The 12306-nt window shown below is 38.3% G+C and overlaps 1 protein-coding gene across 14 annotated transcripts in view; it reads right to left on the bottom strand.

The window, feature by feature from the left end:
- The window catches only part of EPB41L3 (erythrocyte membrane protein band 4.1 like 3), a 136735-nt gene that overhangs the window by 4697 nt on the left and 119732 nt on the right, over positions 1-12306 (bottom strand). For 4 of the 14 annotated variants that reach the window (XM_054587392.1, XM_054587396.1, XM_054587393.1 and 1 more), the window contains 4 exons: positions 10838-10873; positions 9950-10141; positions 1081-1203; positions 50-433 (listed from right to left, as the gene is read on the bottom strand). In XM_054587392.1, the coding sequence (XP_054443367.1) occupies positions 50-433; positions 1081-1203; positions 9950-10141; positions 10838-10873 (735 nt within the window). Of the gene's footprint in view, positions 1-49; positions 434-1080; positions 1204-3833; positions 3909-9949; positions 10142-10837; positions 10874-12306 lie in introns of all 14 variants that reach the window. The other 10 variants (XM_054587394.1, XM_054587397.1, XM_054587402.1 and 7 more) reach the window with 6 other exon arrangements.

The following is a 12306-nucleotide window of genomic DNA, read 5'->3' as shown; positions in this document are numbered from 1 at the left end:
AATTTCAAGGACTCTTAACAGTTCACTTTAGTGCTTAACTACTAGTTACCTCAAAGTGAGGTTTTTGTTCCAAAGTTTCAGAAACGTGGATTGCTACGCTCTGCTCCTCCTTTGGCTCATGGGAAGGCGTGGCCATTTCTTCCTGTTCCAATACAGCTTTATCGGCCACCTCCATTTTTTCCTCTTTAGCCCCCTCCGTCAGAGCAGAGCCCTCCTTCCCTTTAATGCTAGAAGCATCGGCAGGTGCTGCCTGCGCTGCAGCATCCACATCATCTCCAGCCGTGTGAGAAGCATCCCCGCTTGCGTGCACATTCATCACATGTCTCTCCTCCACCAACACAGTTTCCTGCACAACCTTCTCAGTGCTAAGTGGCTGAGGACGCTGGGTTGTTTCGGGCTCTGTTTCGCTGGACTCTGTCCTGGTTTCTGTTTTCTGCGTAAGAGAAGACTGTGGTGTCAGTGTGACTTTCTATAGACCAAAGGTCAAAAAAACAAATAGAAAAAAACCCCCAAAAGATGCCACTCACCAAATGCCTAAAGTCAGTGTCAAGTGATTATAACCAGAAGCACTTACAGAAAATAAAAATTAGCTTTCATTCCTCCCTCCAGAGCCCTTGATGCCTGCCCTGTGCCCAAGCACACACGCGCGAACCTGTGCTGCTACTTCGGGATATCCGCAAAAGAAACAAAAGGCTGCACAAAACACGATTTAAAAAAAATAAAAAAAGCAACAACAGAAAATGAACCAAAGCACTGTAGCACATTCATATTGGTTTTGGCTGCTTTCTTGGACCTAATTGGTGACATAAAATTCTTTAAAAAATTAAATGTTATTCAAGTTTCTTTTCTCAACACCATTGCCTTTTGAGTATCTGAAATATGTTCTTAGAATCGAACGGAATGTTTATGACAGATATGCCAAGCAGGCGCAACGGAAAAGAACTGATGGCACCACTGAGGTGTCTGAGGCAGAGCCCACTTGGATGCAAAACACGCACGCATGCAGCCAAAGGGCATAAAGAAACAAAATGAGGCAAACAGGCAGAGTCAGGAACACGGAGGATAGAAGCAAAAGGCCACCTGAACCCAGCTTTGAGAAGAAGAGGTAACCCCTCCTATGAATTCTGTTGGTTTTCTTGCAGATTCTAATAGACTGAAGATTTCAGAGCCATCCATGAGCTTTTCGCCAGAAGACTGCTTAGTCTGAGTGGACAGAGAAATGGACAGTCAAGCACAGAGACAGGTACATACACAGGCACATAACATTTGCAACTGGTTAGACAAAACTGGAGGCGGAGGAGAAAGGGAGGAGGGATGAAGGAATCTACTGTACAGACTTTGAAAACGGAAAAGAATGGGAAATAAAATAGCAAATTGAGGTGACCATGAGCTCTTGTTTGGTAAAGCGGAGAGAGTTATTAGGATTAAGGCGGTGCTGGTTTAAGCAGATCATTTTTCCCTTCATTGCAAGCCACAGCAGCACTATCACACCTCGGGAACAGGGAGCTGGAAATAAAACGGAAAGTGTTTTAATGCTCGCTGGACTGCGGTACTGACTTAACCATGAACAAAAGTAAAAAGCTTGGGTTGGCGGCTCCGAACTTAAAGCCAAATAGCAAGAGAAAAACAAAGGTTCAGGGTTTAAGGGCGCTGCCTCATAAACGTCATGCTGGAATCTGAAACGGTGGCCCAAATGAAAGGCACTGGTTACCACGACTCGGGATGCGGCGGACTCGGTAAGGTAATGAGCAGTAGCGACGGTGAAGGCCGGTTCCTGGGAGTACCTCCACTCGGACAGGCTCTTCCTCCTGGGTCCAAAGAGCCCCACTTTTAGTGCCTCGCCTTCCGGTGCTTGCTCAGTTTTGCTCCACTGCACACTCTCCAGGCTCACGTGCAGAGGTGCCCCCCCTCCCAGCACCTGAGCTTTCTTGAGGTCTTCTTCAGGACTCTGCCGGCGGGACTCGGCTTCCTTGATGGGAGCCAGGGATTCTGACAATCTCCGCTTTGAGATATGGACCTCAGGTCCTCTTTTGGATTTCTCATCAGCGATGGCTTCCAGGACCTCGTACTCGGTCATGTCAGGGATGACCTTCACAGACTCCACTTTCTGTAGTGCTTCTAGAGTAGAGGGCTGCACTCCCTTCTCCCCCTCCTTAGCTTTTCCAGTCATAGTAACAATTTTTCCCGATACAGTATCATAGGACTTTCCTAGAGTGTATATTTTCTGTTTGCTTTCTTCTTGCAGTTGCATTTCTCGGGCCAAGTCATCGAAGCTCTGCACTTCAATGGTACTAGATCTTAACAGGTCGGCAGGGATGTCACCAGTTCTACTGCTCACGGTCACCACCTTGTAAGTCACAATCTTTTTCGAATCACCATCAACTATCTCAGTAGGTATTTTGTCTACAATTACCCAATCCTCTGTGCCCTATATTTGAAATATAAAAGCTAAATTAGAAAAGTCTGATGGTACCTCATTTCTAAAATAAGAATCCTTTAAGAAAATCAGAGTAAGAGCTACACTCATGTGACTGCACAGGGCTGGTATTATCATCAAATAATTACGGCTGCAGTCTCTTCTCGTCTGAAATTTATAAATTCTAATCTTCAATTAGTAATACAGTCTGCATGCAGAACTGCAATTTTAGATTTCTTTAAATGGAAACACACTTTGGTGGTAAATCTTGCAAGAAATATATCTGACTGTTCCGTATTTCAAGATTAAATGACAACTGAAGTGGTGGTACGAGTTATTTAGCTTTACTTGTGTGGACATAGGAAACAGTTTTTCACATGAAAAACAACACTGTACTTCACATTTGTTCTCACAAAGAATGTCCCAGCATTCCACAAATTTCTGGGAATACCACTTCATGTTTGTAAGTTATACTTCCTTATTTAAGAGATCAAATTCATTATAACACTTATTATCCAATAAATATTGGGGGTGCCTGTGTACAAGGAATTAAAATGAAATATTTCACATTGTTGGGACATTTCTGGAAAGTCTTATAAACAGGCTATAGTGGTCTGTACAGTGTTCCAATCTTATCTACAACTGAAGTTCATCGTCTCAGTACTTTCTTTGCCACTTCCCTTAGTGTTAGTTCCAGTAAGGCAGGGGAAAGAAAGGTTAAGAAATTTTTGCACTTTGGAAGCCTAATAGGATGTGACCGGGCAGCTGACTAGCCTAACAGGTTATAGAGGGAAGAGAAATCAGACGAGGAGTAGATGAGCACCTTGGTTTACATTTTAAACTAGAATGTTTTCTACTTTGATATTTATCATTGTCTGAAAACTTGAATCTAGAAATATATGCCTTAAGAAAAAGGACTGCAGATTCATCTATAGGTTGCTGCTGGAGTAAATAAAATGAACGGAAAAATAACCTCTAGGGTTGATGGGACAGTTTTCTGGAAAATGATTTGATGAGAGGTAACCACAGAGCCTGCAGAGTCTCCTTCGCGCCTTTTCTTTATCACACTCGGCTAGTGGGAAAACCAATAAAAGTTCAGAACTTTCATAATCATTCAAAGTCATCTAAATTAGTATTATACCACAGGTAAAACAAATGGTAAAGAGTTTAATACTATTAGAAATGACCACACACAGGCATAGCCACCTAGAAGCAAAAGCCATAAAGAAATGTTGACTACAATGGTAAAAAAATTCTTTTTCCCCGCCCCATAATCTAAGCAAAAATAATATACCTACCTTAGTTTTCAGCAAGGTAAAATAAAAAAACAAACAAAAAAACCCCCTAAAGACATTTTAATGACACTGCAATTTGAAGAGCAATTCCCTTTTGGAAAATTCCTCTGTTTGTTTTTTACCTGAGACTCAAGGAATGGAGAGCTTCCTTGCTGCAAAAATATAACTTTTTCAGAAATCTCTCTTTCTTCTTTGGTCTGTTTGAATAAAGGGGGTTGGGTTGAAGAAGAGGAAGTAGACAGTTTCCAAAAAGGCAAGTTAGGAAGAGAGTTCTATTATTGTGCTATACATATAATAGTCATTCATTTTTTTTCTGAAGTAGCAAATTATTGTTTACTAATTTGAAAAATGGCCTGAAACCATCTCAAAGTTGAATAGTTATTTCCAGAAAGTAACAGATAGTTTTCTGAAACTCTGATGTTTGTATGACTCAAACATTTTTCATTTCTATGAACACAGAACATGTAAAACCCATATAAAGAGCACCTTGGCGTTTGAACAATGTCTAAATGCCAGTCATCTGCAGCACCATAAAAGTGGGTATTAAAAGAAAATGTTAAGATAAAAAAATTAAGGTAGGAGTACACTTCTATTTTTGACCAATACTTGATTGTATTCCCCATAAACGAAGAGTAAAGAAACACACATGGTCACTGCATTAGCTATTGATTTGAATAAATCCAGTTATATCTAGATTGATTTCTGTATTGTTCCACAAATAAACAAAATCTATTCAAGGTGATAGCTTTATTTGACTATTTATGGCATGATGAATACTTTTAAATAAAAGTCAATTTGAAAATATCTCGGTGAAATAGTATTTCAAATCATGCTTATCTTTATCATATAAAATTAAGAAATAAATGGTAAAGTAAATATATCATGGTAGAACTAGTTTTATTCTTTTATCTGTTTTATACTCCTTTCTTTAATATTAAAAAGGTATAAATAAAGTGACAACACATTAGCTGCTGACCCTACCTCTGTGCACAGCGCACAAGTGCAGAATAGTGACAGAAAGGGTGTTTTGGAAAATGAATTAAAAAAATAACAGAAAGTTCAAAGCTTCTAGAAGAACGGAGCTTTTAAAATAAATTTTATTGCTGCAAACAATATAATTTTATGGGGGCTATTTAATGAGTAACAAATAACTTATTTTTGCAAAAGAAAAAAAATGCCTGCCCTGCCCCATTTTGGAGAAAGGCATTGGAAGAGACACAAGGTACCATGTGAAATCATTAAATGTGGATTTTTGCTTTACTTTCAATCATAGCCTCTTTCTCAAGCAGGTAAAGAAAGGTAAAAAAATATATGTACTTTTCAGAATACCACTGCTAGGCCTCTAATTATAATCACTGAACGAAATATTTTTCCTAGGATGAAAGCTTAAAAAAAAAAAAAACTAGCAGGAAAACAGCAGTTTTTAGCATATCCTATTATCTGACATCAACTAATTTCAAAAAGGTCTGTGTCTATAACTAAAATTGCCCACACTGTCTGCATTCAGAATGGGGCACATCCAATAACAGAAAAGGGTAACAAAAGGGGATAGACTTAGAAATTAAATCCTATATATGGTCAACTAGTCAGTTCAGCTAACAGAGGAGAGGTCCTGATAAAGTTGATAATTAAACATTTACTTGTATAATGGGTTAGAATAGAGTCAGATGTGTACTCCGACAATTCTGTTCATTTACTTAAAAGTTTATTTCTGTATCATAATTGGGAAACAAGCCCCTACGCTGACATGCAAAATTCAGAGGCATTTTGCTCTTGAGAGAATTAACAGTTTCCACAGAGTTGTGACTCCCATTTCTGACTGGGACAGGGCTTTTCAAACTGAGCTGTACATTATTGATTAGAATTATGTGGTAAGCTTTTCAATAACAGGGATGTGTGTTGTACATATTAGTATTTTAAAAAATTTACATAGATAATATTATGCACCTAGTGTTCCACCCCAAGGCCCAGAAGTCAGATTCAGAGGATGAAGATAATTCTTCCTATTCACAAATGGATGATCCCTGGTGAATGGGGTTTTTTTTCGTTCAGTTTGAGGTCTATTTAAGACCTGAATAGCAAAAGTAGAACTGGACCAGAAAGCAGTCAAATGCATAAACAGAATTGACTCTAGTTATTCATGGTTGTTACGTTCTATAAAGTCACTATGAACAATGAATTAGTGAATAATGAAATGTCCCCCATTAGGGAAATACAAGGTTAGGTTCCTATGAACCTCTGGTTATATTAACACATAACCTTGCTTTATATGCATTTCTCTTTAAAGACCTTTATATTCAATATATATTATTGATCCACTGACACTGAACTCACGGTCAACAACCCTGTAACTTATTCCTGAATGAAGTTTATCTAACGCATGGAGTCCCTCCATAAAGCACACTGTAGACTTCTTGGGATGAGGAACATTATTGGATAGCACAGCCGTACTTATGCCTGGGGGCTATTTTAAATAGCAAAATCAGCAGCAGTAACACAAAAGAGTGAAAATGTGCCACTAAATAGGCCATGAAAAGGACACTTGTATACAGTATGAGAACCAAGACAAGAAAGCAGAAAACACTGCCTTTTAACTTCAGCTGGGAATGTGTACACCGAACCACTCGTTTTTCACCACTCTAAGCCTGTCTGCAAATGACCGGGAAAGCACCGTTAATACTAACTTCGGGGATACAATAAATTTTAGCGAGTAAGCAAGTCCGCAAATAGGGAATCATGAATGAGGAGGATTGACTGTACTAAGCTTACATACCTGTAAAACCAGTCACATTTAAAAAGAAGACAATATTGGCACTGTGTTAAGTGCAAGTTGGTTGGGATTTGGGAACTTTTAATATTCAAGTAACCACAACGAGCGATGTTTAACCCGTGGCCCCTGGGCTGCATGTGGCCCAGGATGGCTATGAATGCGGCCTAACACAAAATCGTAAATTTGCTTAAAACCTTTTTATTTGCTCATCAGTTTTCGTTACTGTTTGTGTATTTAATGTGTGGCCCAGAGATGCCAAAAGGTTGGATATACCTGCTATCTCTAATGTGGAGTAGGCCGAGGGGCATCATAGAAGTCTGTCATAGGAAGTCTTTGTGGACAGAAGACATACCTGGAACTCTTCAAATACCACACATTTCCCTTCCTATACTTCGCAGAGACTGTATATGGGTTTGCTGATTTTCCAAAGTTAATGAGGACTTAGTGTTGTCTGCTGCTTTCCGGTATATCCTTGCTATTTGACTCCTAATAACTCAAATATTTGAAACTTGAAACTACTGGCAATAAAATTCTCATATAGTATATTTATTCTCATACTAGTAAATATATGTCTCATATATTTACTATATAGTATAGTAAATATACATATAAATATACATAATATTCTTAGAGTATTGTAAGTACTACTAGCTCATTATCTGTATTTCTAACTCTTAATTTTCTTTTAATCATAAATTGATAGTATTTTATAGTATTTATTTACTTAGAATTTGAAACACCATTTGAAAGAAAAAAAATGGTCACATTAAAAATCAGCTGTAGGTATTTTTCTATGACATTTTATCACCAAGATTAACAAAAAAATCCAACTAAGCTTGGGGTCACTGAATCAAAGTTTCTTCACCCTCTGACACAAACCATATTGCTTTATTTGGAATGTTACTTTTTAAAATATTTTAAATATTTCCTTTTAGGAATAACTGGACTTTTTTCCAAACTGGTCAATACTGCTTACTTAGAGATATATTAAACAATAGGATGATATCAAATTAGTAATTTACTTAAAAAATACCTTCCTTTTAAAATGAAAATATTTTGGTTATGTGTTTGTAAATGAATATGTTTTACATGTAGCTAGCTGGGAAGGTAAAATTTCCCTTTGAGCCTTTCACAAAACACATTTTAAAAGCCGTGGTCTTAACATAGAAATTGGCAAGAATTTAGAGCATACAAACTTTCTGGGTTGTTCTCAGGGCTATCTCCTGGGTCCTGGGCCCTCAAATGGACCACACACTTGGCAGTCATCAAGGGTCCTTGACAAGGTCAGAAGGGAGCCCCCAGGCCACTGTGCCTCACCCTCGGCCAAGGGAAGTGTGTGGAGCTCTGACCTGCCCCAAAAGGACCTCTCTTCCTCTGGGACTGGAAGCTCCCGAGGTTGCTCTTTGAGAGTGCCTTTGATATCCGGGGTTATCAGCCTTGCTCTTGAGAAGTTCTTCTTTGCATTGAGCCAAGTCTTTCTACAATGTCCTCTTTGTGTGGTGGTGGTGGAGCAATGTGGTATAGCCTCCTTCTGCTTTACAACTTAGGAGACACTTGAAAACAGTTACTAGGCCAGCCTTTGGTCTTCTCCATTCTAATTAACCAACCTGCTGGACTCTTCCGCAGAGGATTTATTTCCAACCTTTAATCATTAAAAAAAAAAAAAAAAATCCTTGTCCAGGCTCACTGCAGCTTCTCTGCACTAACACAAAAAAGGCATTAAATACAGGGAAAGTTCCCTATGTTCAAAGTAAAAGTTCTCTATGTTCAAAGTATCACCATTTCATCAAGTTATTAATGTTTTTGGGTTCATCAGTGTCATCATCAGTGTCATTCTCTAAGAATCAGAGGATTTAGTAAGTGAAAAAATTTTTACAAGTGTAATGGCCTAGCCTTTTAAAGTCCCTTGTAATAAACATTAACAGAGTTCTCCAAGCATCTACCTAAACTTCCTTCAAGTGGCTACCCCCTACTATGTCCCTTACTAACAAACTGTGAAGAGGCATGGCTTATTTGGTTGGTTTCTGTTTTGGTGGCTGTTTTTTGTTTTTGTAACTTAAGCCAGTGTCTCCCATCCTCAGAGCCAAAATGATATTCCTTATTTTCAACAGAAATAATAGACACATTATAAGCCAAACTTCACAAATTGGAATGAAATTAACAAGTAGTATTCTTACTAACGCAGGGACTACAACATTTGAATCAACTCGAATGTCAAGTTTTTGTCTCTTGAAACTCAAGTAATTCTGAATGAAATCGGTGTTTAACAGTAAAGGAATACTTTGATAACAGTACTTTTCATTTGCTTTGCATAAAAGTGCCTTTTCCAAAGTAATTCAAACAGATATGTACTTCATCGCTTTTTAGCTGGGATTGGAATTGTCATGAAGACAGTGATTGTGGTAACTTTTGATAAATAGTTCTCAAATGAAGTTTTAAAAATGATTAAAATGAATGTAATTACAGTCGTCTTTTCACTGCAAGGACCTAAGCCTTGCAAGTATACTACTGTTTAAAGAATTTTTCTCCCATAAAGGCCTAAGTTTTAATTTTCTTCTATTCTGTTTCAGCTCCCTGGACAAATATCTAACAATAACAGAGTCTTGATAAGCAATTAATACGATGCTAGAAAGATGCAGTTTTAAAAAACTACTTCTTTTGAAAAGCAGATAAAGCAAGCTGGTGTCTAACAGCTGACAGACTAGCATCACTGCCATTTGTGGGTCTCACACAATAGGAGCCCCGAAGTCACTAACATCAGCTGAGTCCTCCCTATACTCCCGTTGTAACTTAAAGAGAGCTTTCCTATATGGAGGAGTCTCTCTTAAAAAAGACATTCTGGCCTTGCTTTTCTTATTAAAAATCAAATAAAAACTGGTAATAAGTCAGTTAAAATACCAGTTATAAGTACAAAAAATCAGTTATAAATAAAAATCAAATAAAATACTGATCATACCAGTAAAAGACTTGAGTTGTATTCCCTGAGTAAAATATGTCCTGAAAGTCTATCAACGTCAGGTCACCCTTTACTTAAGCATTAGACCACCTCCAGAGGCCTCATCGTCCAATGCATAAGAAGCATTCACGAGTTTTCAAGGCATTTCTTAATGCAGCAGAAACAGCGTATTCAGAAAAAGTGTCAGTTCATTAAGATAGTACCTCAATTTTTCCCAGCTGGGAAGTCTGGGTTTAACAGTTACAATAAGCCAGCATGCACTATAATTGCCCATGGCTCCTAGTTCACTGTAAGCCCACAATCTGATGTGACAGACTCACTCCTTAGTCACCTTATCATTTTACTTCTCAGCTTTTCTTTGAGCCCTGAGCATGTCAGCTCAGGTTACACCTAGACAAGTGGTGAGATTCTTTACTCAGAAGCTTGCCAAATCCTTTCCCCAGGTTCAGACCCTGCAAAGAAGCGAGTCTAGTGAACAGAAAACAATTGCAACCAACAGCCTGAATACCGACCTCTTCAGGTACAAGGGGCTCGATCATGGGCGCATCCTCCTGCCTGGCGGCTAGTCGCACCGGGGAGGTAGACAGCCTCTTTTCCCACTCATTTGTGATGGCAGTGTCTGTGGAGGTTTCTAAAAAGGTTCTTTTCAGCTCACTAATATTGGTCTGATGTTTCATCAGGTCATCTTGAGTTTTATCTAGCTCCTATATTCAGAACATAAAGAATCCAACAGTCAACATTTATTTTCCTTTTTGCTTTCTCTCTCTTTTAAAAAAAGTAATGTCAATCTCACTAGCAGTTAAAACAAAAGTTTTGACTGCGGCTCATGACACTACCACAAACACTCTGGTGAAAATATATTTCCAAGGAAAAGAGAGGAAAAAAAAAATCTAGTTCACGCAAGCATAAAAATCAAGAGTTTTAAAAGGTAAACTGTAAAATGTGTAATTCACATGTAACCAGAGAGAATTAAAGTAAATACACACACAGAAAGAGAGAGAGGAAGGAAATTAGAGAAAGGTGAGAACCATCCCCACTTATCCACAGGTGAGAGCACACAGTTCATGCATCATGGTATGAGCTCATAGGTCTACCACGAAAAGAAATCAACACACATGAACATGCACTGGTATATACCAATACCAACCTCTAACATAAGATTACTATGTTTGACATACACATTTTCACCCTTTATTCGCTTAATCAGACTATTCTGAAAAAAGTGGAGAAGAAAGGGAAAGGTAAGGGACGTGGTAGTCATGGAAACAAATGCCATCCTCCACACTGAACCAACAACATGGTAACCGGCTACGGAGCATGCTGGACAACTTGAACATGGTACACAAACAATGGCTTATCACACACTGGTTTTTGCTATTGTTTTATTTTTAATTTTCTACCTGTGCCTTGAGCTCTGCATCTTCCTCCTGGTCCGACTGCCAGCACCAAGAAAGAGTGGGAAATAAAGTCTTACCATGCATGTGACTCTGAGACTGAAGGATTATAGTCTGTAAACCTGCTAAAAGGGGGCTCCAGTTTGTTCCTGCTTAAGCATGCTATCTCTTTCTTATATGCACACTGCAACATTCTCTCCCACAAATTATGAAGCTTAATAAGAAGAGAGGAGTGAAAGGTTCCTCGCTCAGTGGGTCTTTGCCACTTTAACCTAGAGACTTGCAGGTGTGATGAGTGCACACATACGCTCGGGACATGACAGCGAGAGCTTGGTGGGCTGTCTTTAATGAACATTAGAAAGGGTTCAGGAAGTGTGGGGAGCCCCATTAAAATTAAAATTCATAAGAATGGCTATAACTTCCCAACAGTGAGAGGTCTCTTGTAGTATAAATCCTCATAATAATCCTATGAGCTAAGGTTTTATTATCCCTGATTTGTAAGCCAGAGAACTGAGGCTCAAAAAACTTAACACAGCGGTTCTCCCATTAAAAAATTTCTTAGGACCTGTCATTTTTTGAATTCATTTACTTAAAAACCAACTTGGGAGGGCAGAAGAAAGACAGAGGAAGAAAATTTTTACAAAAGTCAACTACCATCAATATTACCTTTAAAATGTAGACAACACAATGTTTCAGTTTTTAAGAAATACAAAAAATTTACCTAAATGCAATTTTGTTATCTCCTCCTCCCTCACCCCCAGTTTCAAGGACGTGTCTAATCCTTGGACTGGTATCTTGAATACAAAAACTGCTAGGTAACTAGGCCAAGCGACATGTGCACACAGGGCCTGGACTGTCTGGTCCTATGCGGCAAAGGAGGTCCAGAGTAAAATTACAGGCAAGATGAGGGCAAAGCCTGGGCAAGTGGCTGTAAACAGATCAGTCTATCTGGCTCTCACATCTGTCAAAGGGGACAGGAAAGCCTAGCCAGCATGCCCCACCCTGCACTACTATTATGCTGGTTCCTGGAAGAAAAGAAAATGTGTTTAAAAAGCATTGAAGAGTGCACAGGTAACTCTAGCAAAAGTGCTGGCGACATGCTAATTATTAAGCGTGTGGTGGGTTTACAGTTTTTCAACTTATTTTTAAGCTTCAAAATCTACCTATGTTACATGTATTTGTTTTCATGCTTCAGATGAAACTGCTGTATAAAGTATTATTAATATATCTTTCATGTATAGCACCTAGGATTACAATGAAATTTATTAAATATATTAACATGCAGCTATGTGTAACTAATAATTCTTATACAATCAAAATGTGCTATTATATTTCATCATAGAAAATTAACTCAATAAATTTACATCATTGCTTAAAAGAATATGAAAAATAGTTTTACAATATTATTTTCAATTTAAAAAATTATGATTTCCAAGCTTTAAATTGAACCCTAGCATTTCCAAAGACACTTAATA

This window comes from Pteronotus mesoamericanus, unplaced genomic scaffold (assembly GCF_021234165.1).
Source record: "Pteronotus mesoamericanus isolate MK-2021 breed Mesoamerican mustached bat unplaced genomic scaffold, CSHL_Meso_final scaffold_118, whole genome shotgun sequence".
Lineage (NCBI taxonomy): Eukaryota > Metazoa > Chordata > Mammalia > Chiroptera > Mormoopidae > Pteronotus > Pteronotus mesoamericanus.
Note: the sequence above shows the minus strand (reverse complement) of the source record. Positions and strands in the feature narration are given on the sequence as shown.